The sequence below is a fragment of the Lytechinus pictus genome, chromosome 15, assembly GCF_037042905.1.
Source record: "Lytechinus pictus isolate F3 Inbred chromosome 15, Lp3.0, whole genome shotgun sequence".
NCBI lineage: Eukaryota > Metazoa > Echinodermata > Echinoidea > Temnopleuroida > Toxopneustidae > Lytechinus > Lytechinus pictus.
This window is the reverse complement of record NC_087259.1, coordinates 10,477,854-10,491,195: the sequence shown is the minus strand read 5'-3', so window position 1 is coordinate 10,491,195 and position 13,342 is coordinate 10,477,854. Positions and strand designations below refer to the sequence as shown.

The 13,342-nt window shown below is 35.7% G+C and overlaps 2 protein-coding genes across 20 annotated transcripts in view; one reads left to right on the top strand and one right to left on the bottom strand.

Moving 5' to 3' along the window:
- LOC129277738 (uncharacterized) overlaps positions 1-7,483 on the top strand; it is a 40,071-nt gene extending 32,588 nt beyond the window's left edge. For 17 of the 18 annotated variants that reach the window (XR_010295794.1, XR_010295803.1, XR_010295799.1 and 14 more), the window contains 9 exons: positions 975-1,033; positions 1,451-1,520; positions 2,015-2,072; positions 2,486-2,555; positions 2,956-3,010; positions 4,202-4,251; positions 4,522-4,571; positions 5,574-5,739; positions 6,745-7,483. The gene's annotated coding sequence lies outside the window, so the exon portion shown is untranslated. Of the gene's footprint in view, positions 1-974; positions 1,034-1,448; positions 1,521-1,906; positions 1,948-2,014; positions 2,073-2,485; positions 2,556-2,955; positions 3,011-4,201; positions 4,252-4,521; positions 4,572-5,573; positions 5,740-6,744 lie in introns of those variants that run through there. The other variant, XR_010295807.1, reaches the window with a different exon arrangement.
- Positions 7,484-9,815: 2,332 nt separating this feature from the next.
- Positions 9,816-13,342, bottom strand: part of LOC129277249 (histone-lysine N-methyltransferase SMYD3-like) — a 10,768-nt gene continuing 7,241 nt past the window's right edge. For both annotated transcript variants that reach the window (XM_064110671.1, XM_064110670.1), the window contains exons 8-9: positions 13,152-13,260; positions 9,816-11,204 (exon numbers count right to left, since the gene is read on the bottom strand). In XM_064110671.1, coding sequence (XP_063966741.1) covers positions 11,118-11,204; positions 13,152-13,260 — 196 coding nt within the window. In that variant the 3' untranslated portion in view covers positions 9,816-11,117. The remainder of the gene's footprint in view (positions 11,205-13,151; positions 13,261-13,342) is intronic.

Sequence of the window (13,342 nt, the reverse complement as noted above, 5' to 3'; positions counted from 1 at the left end):
TTTATTTATAAATAATGGAAAACTCGAACATTAAATAATGATTATTTATAAATAATGAGAATAATGGTGCACTCGAAAAAATTATTTATAAATAATGAAGTAGACGTTTTCATTATTTAACAAATAATCATTATTTATAAATAATGGAAAACTCAACAAATTATTTATAAATAATGAAAAACAAATAATCATTATTTATAAATAATGAAAAACAAATAATCATTATTTGTAAATAATGAAAAACAAATAATCATTATTTATAAATAATGAAAAACCAATTATCATTATTTATAAATAATGAAAAACAAATAATCATTATTTATAAATAATGAAAAACAAATAATCATTATTTGTAAATAATGAAAAACAAATAATCATTATTTATAAATAATGAAAAACAAATAATCATTATTTATAAATAATGAAAAACAAATAATCATTATTTGTAAATAATGAAAAACAAATAATCATTATTTATAAATAATGAAAAACAAATAATCATTATTTATAAATAATGAAAAACAAATAATCATTATTTATAAATAATGGAATGTCGAACTATTATCATTTACAAATAATGAAGTATTACTTGGAATTATATATAAATAATTAGAAATGATATTTTATATAATAGTAGTTATTTACAAATAAAATGTAAATTATATATAAATAATAGTTATTATTTAATAAATAATGATTATATAACAAATAATTGTTCTATATAATATTGGTACATTCGGCGCCTCATACGACTCCTTGATATGAAAGTAAAAGGGAGTGCTGTTAAAAAACCCTCTGAAAAATTAGCTTAGCATAGTCGAGTAACTACGTCTTTTCATTTTGAACCCTCTTACAAGTGAAGTCATTTGATTTGGCTGGTTGTTTTTTTGTTATGTCATGTTGCTTCTTCTATTATGTCCTGTTTATGATTAATATTTTGAAGAAAATGTTTTGCTTTCGTTGTGTTTCTGTAGAATATTTATGAGCTGGCAGAGTGGAGACCCATCAAAAGCAAGAAGGGTGTAATTGCAAGGTCAGTTGAAAATTCAGTTTATATCGTTTTAAAACTACTGCAATATTCACAAAAAAAATATTTCAAGGGAATATGCTTTTCATGCCTCCATGCACCATAAGTTCCTCATTGGTCTGTCCTGTTTTTGTCATCAAGGTAATCTAAAAACCATCAGAGGAATCAATGTTGGTGGGGAGGTGGAGGAAATTTGGGGTTGAACAGATTGGGATAACCATGGATTTAAATAATGAAGTCCTTTCAGAGCTGTGATGAAATTATCGAATGTCCCCGTATGAATCCAGGGTGATTATTTTCGTTTACCCTCTTTTAAACTGAGCTCTGTCGTATTGCAATCTCAATATCTTCTTTGAAATCAATCTGCCTGGATCATAGATTTAATATTCTATTTTTGTCATTTCCCTTTTCTTTTCCTATTAGTGATCAGTACTTGATATATTTGAGGATGCAGCCATAAGTGAACCACTAAGATGTGCTATTTTGAACAATGGTAAGTTGCATTTACAAGTCTCTCACACTGTCTTGAGCTCTTTGTACACAATTAAGTTCTACCACCGGTTTCTGATATTTGCTTTTATCTATAAATTCCACACACTAGTTGAATGAGTAGGTCTAACCCTGGATTTGACATGACACTACAAAGTTTTGCCCGTCTCGGCTTCCACTATGGCTTATTCCTCATTCCTTATGTCTCTGTGGAATGCTTGTATATTGTCCCTATGACCTGTGATGTAAATTTCGAGTGATCCACCTGATTACTGTTGATGAATACTCTTAATTATCTGAGGTCAGTTACTATTTTTGTTGCCGATCATACTACACAACTGCAAATTGGCAGCCCTGAAAGTATCATTGCCTGTCTTCTCCTCATTGCAGTTGGATGCATCCGGTACCATGAAGTGTGAAGCTGTAGTAAATTTTTTCTTTTTGTGCTTGTGATTCATATTTTGAAGAAAATGTCTTGCTTTCATTGTGTTTCTATAGAACAGTTACGAGCCGGCAGAGTAGAGACACATCTGAAGCAAGATGGGTGTGTGGCAAGGTCAGTTGAAAATTCAGTTTATCTCCTTGTAAAACGACTGCAAGATTCACAAAAAATATTTCAATGGAATATGCTTTTCATGCCTCCATGCACCATAAGTTCCTCATTGGTCTGTCATGTTTTTGTCTTCAAGATAATCTAAAAACCATCAGAGGAATCAACTTTGGTGGGGAGGGGGTGGAAAAATTGGGGTCGAATAGATTGGGATAACCATGGATGTAAATAATGGAAGTGCTGGCAGAGCTGTGATGAAACTATCGAATGTCCCCGTATGAATCCAGGGTGATTATTTTCGTTTACCCTCTTTTAAACTGAGCTCTGTTTTGCAATCTCAATATGATCTTTGAAATTGATTTGCCTGGATCATAAATTTACATTCTATTTTTGTCATTTCCCTTGTCTTTTCTTATTAGCGATCAGTACTCGATATATTCGAGGATGCAGCCATAAGTGAACCACTAAGATGTGCTATTTTGAACAATGGTAAGTTGCATTTACAAGTCTCTCACACTGTCTTAAGCTCTTCGTACACAATTAAGTTCTACCAACGGTTTGTGATATTTGCTCTTATCTATACCTTCCACACACTAGTTGAATGAGTAAGTCTAACCCTGGATTTGACATGACACTCTACCAAGTTTAGCCTGTCTCAGCTTCCACTATGACTTATTTCTCATTCCTTATGTCTTTGTGGAATGCTTGTATATTGTTCCTATGACCTGTGATGTAAATTTCGAGTGATCCACCTGATTACTGTTGATGAATACTCTTAATTATCTGAGGTAAATTACTATTTTTGTTGCCGATCATACTACACAACTGCAAATATGTGTGCAAATTGGCAGCCCTGAAAGTATCATTGCCTGTCTTATTCTCATTGCAGTTGGATGCATCCGGTACCATGAAGTGTGAAGCTGTAGTAAAAAAGAAGGAAAAAGGTAAATAATATCAAGTAACTAAATCACAATCCAAACTGGCCCTGAAATAAAAAGCTTAGTGACCATTAACTATTGCAAAATTACAGGTAACTGTGTTTAAAGGCGAGTTGCAAGAAACTTGCAATCATTTGCAAATCAATTTTGGGTCACAAAATCAATCCGAAGTCTTGCAATTAATTGTAACTTTGCACTTATGTGCTGGTCTGCTTCTTGCTACAAGCAAAAAAGAGTCACTTTTTGTTCTATTTACAATTGATATATCATTTGTAAATTTGCATATGAAATTTGTAATCGATTGCGCAAATTTTCTTGCAACACCACCTATGTTGAATTTCATGGGACAGTAGAAATTTGGTTTGATAATGGAGAAATTCAAACTCAGATGTATCACATATCTTCTATCTGGTCCCCAAAATTACTTCGACTTTGGGAAAATTTTTACTTGAGGAAGGTCAGCCTATGCATTATACCTATAATTGCACGCAATGATCAATGTGATGAATTCCGAGAATCAGTCCCACAATCATTAGGTTTGGAGTTATGGTGGTCCATGTTTCCCTTAGGCTTGCGAATGATGACTTGCACAATGCAATGGGAATCTCTCTGATATAATCATGAAGATAAACATTGTCGGCATGAACATGCTGTTCTGACTCGAGCCAAGGCCGTAGGGACATGTTCGACCTGCACGAATGTTATGCATGTATAATGGGACTTGGGAATTCTCGTTATTGACGATATCCAGAAGTTGCCGGGTGTTGCTTGCTCCGAATACTTCTGTAACCCGGTAATTCTGGCGCTTTATGGTATAAGAGTAGATAAGGAGAGGGAAAACACGAGTAATTAAGTTTCCTGTTTGAAATGTGAGGAGAGACTGAGAACGCCGTGCAAATGCGGTGCAAACGCAGATGCGACTAGACTAGCGCTAGCTATGGTACGAGTAGACCGGAACTTGTTGGGTCGCACATCACTGAACAAGAATTTCTTGTTCATTGTGCAAAGTGAGTGGCAAATTTACGCCGTACAATACATCTGGGAACTTCTGATCATTGTCCGTAGCGAGAATTGATTGAGTCATAGAAAGTCGTCTTTGCTATGTTCATTATTTTGACTTGGGAGGTACAAATTTACATGGATATATAAATTTCATGAATTATTTCTAATACATATTTCACTTGTTTGATCCAACAGATGTTCCCCGAATGTTTTTTTCCAGAGAAAAGGAATTATACTGCTATTCGGTAAGTTGTAACGAACACATTGCTTGTACTCATTATATTGAATGAGATTTTGTATTTGAATTGCAAATTATATATTATTGGGGACTGATATGAAGGGCTTTGATATTCCGATGATGCTTGATTCTGCCAAATGAAAGCCATAAGATGGCCTTTCTGATTCCAACATACCCGTTTCGCTAATTCACTGAGGAATACCATCAACAAATATACATGGATATATAAATTTCATGAATTATTTCTAATACATATTTCACTTGTTTGATCCAACAGATGTTCCCTGAATGTTTTTCTCCAGAGAAAAGGAATTATACTGCTATTCGGTAAGTTGTAACAAACACATTGCTTGTATTCATTATATTGAAAGAGATTTTGTATTTGAATAGCAAAGTATATATTATTGGGGACTGTTATATATGGTTTTGGTATTCCGATGATGCTTGATTCTGCCAAATGAAAGCCACAAGATGGCCTTTCTGATTCCAACATACCCGTTTCGCTAATTCTCTGAGGAATACCATCAACAATCCCCCATGTGATCTTGTAAGATTTAAAACCTTGTTCCCGCTACCGTGTGATCATTTACGAGTGCCGCGATTGGCCTTTCGTAACTGATCACAAAAATTTTTGAACCATACAAAATATTTGTCTATGATCAATACAATTGCCACAACTGATCTGATACGATCACTACGAATATTCCATAAAGATCACCGTTTCAATCGTGCAAATTGTGACAGTAGAAGATAGGTATAGTGGGGAATGTGGCACCATTATGATGTCAATCACCCAGAATGGAACAAGATTTATGACCAACAGTCGTGTGTAATTCTAAACTAATTGACTTACGTTGGGATGAATTTCTTACTGGTACTGTGAGTTTGCATTTGCTTCCCCAAAGAAGTATCTGATAGAGATAGTTCCAATGCTTTTCATGAAGTCTTGGGTCAGCAAACAATGATCCACTCCCTATGAAAGCTAGCACCCACATCACTAACTTTAATGGTAAATCTGCCTTTTATAAATGAAACTTCAAAATCTAACCCTAACTGCAATTTTAATCCTCAAATCAGCCACGAAAGTCCTCTCTTTGTTTAAAAAGATTCTTAGAATCGCTGTCAGTAATAGGAGAGTTCTGAGAACAGTAATGCAGTTGAGATGGGCACCCAAAGAAATCGCCTTCATCGATTTCATCCTTTGGTGTAAATGCAAGCCACGTGTCATATCCTGAATATTTTTTTTCTCACACCTTTTGTCTGTAGTAAATGTTGGGTTAACTCGTAGACATCTATTAAGAGAAAAAATTATTCTTTATTTCACCACAGTAGGATGTTCAAGAGCTCGATCTTAACAATGCTGGGGAACTGCCCAGGGCCCTGTCGCATGTCTTTGGATGAGTAATCATCAGATAATTCATTCTTTTCTTCTCGGCCAGAAGAAGCCACATCTCTAGGGACTTATGGGACCTATGCCATGGATCCAAAGGACAAGGTATTTACATGAACACGCTCTCCTTTGTTGGTTACTGCGGTTTACTTTGATTCATAACTTAGTTGCCTCAGAATGATTTTGTAGATTTGATGTAAAGTATGCACAACTTAAATATTTTTTTAAATCAGATTATGCCGAACATGCCTTGAACATGTATCTTCTCAGTCAAATTTCACCAAAGGCAAACAGATTTTTGTGATCCCAACAGACTTGACCAAGACATTTATCTATAGTTGATGCAATAAATGGATTATAAATACTTGATGATGGGATTAATGTTCATTTACAATTAATTTAGTTGAGCTGTTCCGAGAACGTGATGATTCTAGTTTATCCTCTTGAACTCTCTATCTGAAGCACCCTAGTGCATGGATGAGATTCTTCAATCTGATTCTTGTAACAGCCCTATTCATACCAAAATCAACTTTAGTTTCATGAGTAATCAGGGATGGGGGCACTTTAGCCTGCAATTCACCCAGAACATAAACTGTAATATTGATTTGGTTCCAAAATTTGCATGACTTTTACAAAGATGACAAAACATTTGCTCTTGTGACAATTGCTCTGGGCTTAATTTCGTCTAAGATGTAGGGTTGAGTTACAATAGGTTTTAATGTGAAGTTTAAGGCTAGGTTGAAGGGTAGGGTATAGACGTGTTAAACCCAGGGTTGAGGTTTGTCATTCGATTAGTGTGTGGACCGGAGCAATTGCAATTGCAATTGCAGATGGAGCAAATATCATGGATGTCTTGCTTGCTTTTCTTGTTACAGATTTATCATGGAAGTATGAAGGGTTTAGGCTAAACAAGCCCCCCCCCCCCACCCATATAGAGTAAACACCAATTTAAATTCCTGTATTTGAAATGTTTCTTCAAGTCAGAGAAATCAATGACTCACAGGACACATGTTTTTGCATTTGTCTAAGTTTAGATATTTTTGCCAAGTGCAAATTTTTTGTTTGCTCTGCCATTCATATTTGACATTTTCTTATTTTTCATTACTGCAGGTTCTTCAACATCAATCAACTGAACTTCTACATAATTGGAATACCAGGAATCCTTAATTTCATTGGTTTTTGTTCTGTAACAAGCGATGAAATGGAAAAAAACTTAAAAGACACTACGGATCTCCAGAAGACAGCACCAATGGCATCCCTTATAAATCAAAGTCAAATCGAAGGAGTATTAGTCTCTAGCTCTAAATATATAATTCTCAATCGATCTTATTCAAATCGATATAACCTATAACAATTTTCGTCATGATTCATTTTTTGATGTTCATTTCTTTGTTTTTTTCAAAATTTTAACTTTAAAGAGGCGGATTTGAATATTTGTGTCAATATTTCATTGAGCGCAGTGGCGAACGCAAGTGATTCGGGGTACAGATGTTCAACCCCCTTTATTTTTTTGAAAATCACTTTGTACACAGGGGTTCAACCCCCCTCCCCAATTTTTTGTTTGTACAAAACCTCAAATTTTTGTTGAAGATTTTTTTTTTCACTAGTTCACTTTTCATTCAGCCTGAACCCCACACCCCCTTCAAAAATCATGCGTTCGCTACTGCTTGAGCATGACAATCTAATTTTAATTTTACTTAGAAGTAGATCTATGCGTTGCCCCATGTTTTCATGTTTGGTCCATGTGTAGCAACATTGGCACTGAAATAATTTATTTCTGTGAGCATTGGTAGCAGATAGATATATGATGTGTTGCTGATAGATTGAATAAATACAATAAAAATAAAAATGAGGTGTCTTTGTGTTTCAAGCCCCTGGTTGGTTTATTGCAGAATGGCGATGATCATGATTAGATGGAAGCTAGTTGTGTGGAATTTTTTGCAGAGGATTGGTGAATGAATTCCTGATGGTTCTGATCAGAAAGAGAGAAGGTGCGAGTAAAAAGACTTGATACAAATGGATGACAGTTTAAGAATGAGTAATGAGACAGTGAGAACATACAGATAGTAAAAGAATGTGAGGAAAACTATTTCAAGAGGGGAAAAAACGAGATGGCACTAATAAAGCGGCTGGGATTCCTAATGAATATTGCACACACAAACTAAGGGGAAGTTCACCCGGAAAAAAGTTTTTTGTAAAAATGGCAGAAAAATTTTTTTTGAGGAAAATCTGCGAAAGATAAAAAATTAACAAATTTTTAGCTTGGTCATGATTCATTTAGAATTTGAAATTCATGCAATTATATTACAGGACATATGGGGCAGTTGATCATATATGATGTCACAAATAAAAAACTTCACAATTCTAATGACCTAACGTTTAATGCATTTTCCTCGAACCTTCAATGTATTTTTTTTATTACTTCTGGTATTTTTGCAAGAGTACTTATCGGGGTGAACTTCCCTTTTAAACAAGCCATTTTTTTTTACTTGGGGGAGGGGGTAGTTCACCCTGATATCACAAAAAATGACGATTTTCAGTCATTGATTGAAATTGTGATATAATTGTGTGTGCTTGGCACTCCTTTATATTTCTTACTTTTTGTTCTTGTGTTCCTCTCTTGCTTTCTCTCTCATTTATCTTATTTCTCTCTATACAGTGCGTCCCACAAAAACGAAACCGAGATTTAGCGATGATTTATCATAACTAAATCATAAATGCAATAGACAAATGACCTACCAATGTAAAGCTTAGAATCTCCTGTTTATTGAAATTACGTAGAATATTCCTCATTCACGCATGAGCAAAAACAATTTGAAGAAAGGATACCAAAACTCATTTGGCAGGGGGTATCTGAATTTCAAAAAGAAAATCACGTGCATAAAAAGTTCAATATCTGCTCTTTCATTTGATACCTTAATCACAGAAAATGGTCGAGAAGTAAAAAAGTTCTGTTCCCTCGAAACAATGCTTGTATTTCCATAATTTCATGAAATAAACGTGTTTTCACAGGTTTCCCACCGAAGCTATTGCACGGTTAACAAAAGACTTAATGCATGGCTGATCGTCAACAAAACGGAGTCTCGAGTGTGTGGACGATAGCCTGTAAAACCTCTTCATTTTATGAAATTGTTGAAATTCAAGCCTTATTTCAAATAACCAGAACTTTATTTCTTGACCATTTTCTGTAATTGTATCAAAAGAGCAGATATTGAACGTTTTAAAAATGTGGTTTTCTTTTTGAAACCCAGATACAGCCCGCCAAGTGACCTTTTGGTATCCCCTCTTCAAATTGTTTTTGCTCACTCATGCGTGAAGGAGAAATAATTTAAGTAATTTCAGATGAAAGAGGAGATTCTAAGCTTTACAATGGTAGGTCATTTGTCTATTGAATTTGAATTTATTAACAAACTTCATTCATATGGCATGAATATTTTGTTTTACAATATATACACTGATAACATAAACAAAAACATTCATAACTGTACATGTATGTCGTATAAATCAGTAATACATCAATACATAGATTTCCAATTATTATAAAGATATACATCTATATATACAAATAGAAATGACGAATTGAATTTGTGATTAAGTTATGATAAATCATCGATAAATCTTGGTTTCGTTTTTTGTGGGATGCACTGTATTGCCCTATCTTCTCTCTTTTTCCCCATTCTCTACCTTCATCTATTATTCTCCCTCTAATGTCTTCTCTCCCTCTTTTTCACCCCCTTCCCACTCTTTTCACCTCTTTCCTTTACATGTGCAATTCCAGGAAATATGTATGCCCAACAGGGGTGGATCCAGTATTTCCCAAAGGGGGGGGGGGCACATTTTACCGAGGAAAATTTGACAAGCAAAAAAAAAAAAAAAGGTCTTCACTTTCAAAAGGGGGGAGGGGACACTTCTGTTTCAACGGCATTTTTACATTACAACAAATTTCAATTTGGCTTCTCAAAGGGGGGGCAAGGGCCTGCTGGATCCGCCACTGATGCCCAATCCAATATTATACATGGGTCTGCTAACTATCTGCCTTATTGTTCATATAGAATTTGCGATGCTCTCAATAATTATGAAGTGATGAAGAAGGGGGAAAAATGGGGATTAGATGCACAAGGAGTTGTTTATTTTCTGGAATTGTAGAATTGTAACAAAATAAAAACCCGATTCAAGTTCCATGGTCTTAAATAATATTTATTAAAAAGCAAAAGTTAAAGTACAAAAATGTATTTCAAGGATATATGACTGGATTGATTATTCCTATCATAGAATACACTGATCTTACCAGATTAAATGGTGTGAAACGTCCAACCTCTGTGAAGATAAATCTAACTTCACGGGACAAGTTTTGACTTAAAGTTCAAAGAACCCTGGTATATACTAGAACAAAAGCTTCAGTCTCTGTATATTGGATGTTCCGCTGAACTACGTTGGCTCCACTCACTAGTAAAATGTCAGAAATTGTTAAATAAATCCCCAGAAACGATGGTTATTCCTGTGTACATGTTTCAAAAAGCACCTGAGCATGTGGTGAAACTGTCCACAACATTTCTTTCTTGTGAGTGAATAAACACTACACTCTTGACGATTCTGAAATCACGTTATGGATTGAGCACAGGCATGGATCCAGCCGGATTAGACGCAAAGCCATTTCAGGGGCCATATTGCTTTTGCACAATAGTCGGCCTCTCAAAACTATTGTCCAATCTGGCTGGATTCATACTTGGTTGAGCGTTGTGAGTCTGAAGCCAGGACTGCAATATCAACCTTCAAATTTCGAAATACATGTACATGTCACCGACACAGAGGCACTTCTCATGAATTATCCTGAAATTGGGAAACTTTAATCTTTGATCAAAATACTCCTGGTTTTGATATGGAATGTTAAGTTTTCAAAAAGCATTACTTTATATGCTATGAAACTGTTTATTTTGCATTACAGAAACACATGTATGACTAAGTACCCCAATTTAATGAAGCTTTTATTATCAATGGAAACTGATCTCCTGTTTGCATCAAAGGAGATACAACCGGTTATGAGGATAAAGATGTAATCTTGATGAAGATTGTTAGCCAAACTTTCATCACCTGCAACTACAGAGGAGTTCCTGCACTAACGTTATCATCAGGGCATGTTGAGAGCCATGCGTTACCTCAAAAACCCTCTCGGCCTAGAGTAAATCCACACCTCAATGGCATCAACGGAGATGGAATTTTTCTGGATAAATTATGAGTTAACTCGGATATAGGCAGATGATGTGACCTTCGGGAGGGTGATTAAGCACTCTCATCACCTGCAACTACATAAGAGTTTTTGAAGTATGGTTATCATCAGGGTATGTTGTGGGCATGTGTTACTTCTAGACCTCTCACAGCCTAGAGGAAATCAATCTCTCACTGGAATTTGGTTGGATAACTTATTGGTGAACAAGGATATAGGCAGAAGATCGGACCTTCGGGAGAATGATTAACCACTCTCATCACCTGCAACTACATAGGAGTTCTTGTACTAGGGTTAACATCAGTGTATGTTGTGGGCCATGCGTTACCTCCAAAACATTCTCGGCCTGCATGAGAAGAAGAAGAAGGATAGAAGCATTACATCAAATACAGGGCCTGCCCTCTTTGCCCAAAGAAATCTGCTCGACTTGGGAGAAGACAGACACATTTTGCATAATCTCGTCTGAAAATTGCTTAACTTGACCCTCAGTCTCGGGGGGGCCACTTCCATTGACGAGTGGATACCATGCGCGACCATGGGGTCTCGAAAAGAACCCTAAACAAGTATTTTCCATATTCTGAAAATGCACCCCTTAACAAGTATTGACATGTGAAACCCTACCCTTAACAAGTATTGGAAACAAAACGATACTCATGGCAATTATTCCCTGAATTGAACCCCTAAACAAGTACAGCGATATTTTAATTGTTATGTCACGGATCGACGTCAGTCGTTGGTTTTACCTTTACCTACATCATTAGGTTTAGTGCAGCCCACCTCCCACACCTCGCGCAAATCGTACTCCAAACACATAGTTTTGACTGTTGGGGCAAAAAGTACATCATCTATAAAACATTTTAATTTTTTAAAACCCTCGCAAATTTGACCCTAAATACGTAGCTTTCCTAGCGAAATAGATACCCTTTTTCCATTATTTTAGTGTTTTTGACACCCTTATTACGTTACGTATGTAACGTGCCCTATCTTGAAAAAGACATCCTTTTTACGTGTTTTTTGGTCGCGCATGGTATCCACTCGTCAATGTAAGTGGCCCCCTGGGCCCTCAGTTCTCTTCACTACATGCTCACTATCAACCCTGATAATCTGAGAACATTCTGAATGTTCTTTATATGAACTGGACAAGAAATCCTTTAGGAAAGGTCCCACACATATTGATGGTCTTGCCCCAAAAGTGAACTTTTGAGATGTCAAAATGATAAATTTGAATGATAGTCTCAACAGTTGACCTAAGTAGATTGTTGTAAATTGTAAATTTTTATGATTTATACCTCAGTATGCCATTTTTTTTCAATACCCAATACCGATTTTCTAGTCTCTATTGATTCGACTTGTCTAAATTTGAAAAAAAAGAGGGGGGAGGGGGAGGGGAGGATAAACTTTCTTATATTATTAACTGGCCCTCTAAACCAGAAGCAGGTGAAATGACATGGAGCGGGGGGGGGGGGGGGGGGGGGTCATTTCATCAACATGCTTTTTATGAGCAGTTGTCACATGTGAAAAATAGGGTTTTGATTGGCTGAGTGAGAAGCAGTTGTCTGACTGTTACTACAACAGATAATGAAAGTTACGGACATGTGCACAGACATGGATTGGGGAGGGGTGCACACTAATATAAACAGTTTTAAAAGTACCAGAGACCAAGGGATAAGAGAGAAGGAGCAAGAGAGAGAGTGTGATGAAGGTGAGAGTAAAAAGAACCCTTGATATAAATGGATGACACAAAGGGACACATCTGTTTATCTGATGTAATGAAAAGAAATTATTGATCTACAACATCATTACAAGCTACTGGCACGATACCAAGGCTATTCATTGTCATTATGTCAATGCCCTCAGGGAGTAGATCAAATCCCTTTATTATTGATTAGGACCTTGTTCATCCATTGTCCTAACTAATTCAAATCAAGGTCATGCTGACACAGTTAATGTTCTGGATCAGAATGTCGAGTACACATTGAACTAACAAGTGTTTTGTGTTTCAGGTAGTATCAATTATCAAGGCAATCATTGACAGAGTACCAAAATGTTAATCAAATGCATCCTTTTATTTTCACTGTATATATGTTATTATTAAAACATTTATTGGGCTAAAAGTAATCAATACAGTAGAATAATGAGAAATACTTTTACAGCTTTAATTGCCTTCTGCACAAAAAGTAGCCCTTGGAATGTAAGAAATAAAACCTAAAAAATCAGCACTGGCCCAAACATGGAAAAAGTAGCCCTTAAAAAAAAATCAACATTGTTTCCTATCCTGTAATGATTTTTTTACCTCTGTAAGGTATTTCCTTGCTTCTTGGAGTCTTTCAAGATACAGTAGCAGCTTACCCATCTTTAGAAGGTGTATACCTAAACTGGGGTGGTATGGTCCATAGTGATGTCTGCAAAATAAATATAATAGAAATACATCTTTAGAAGGATTCTTAACTGCATGTAGCCGTAAGTCTTGCCTCTGACCAAAAA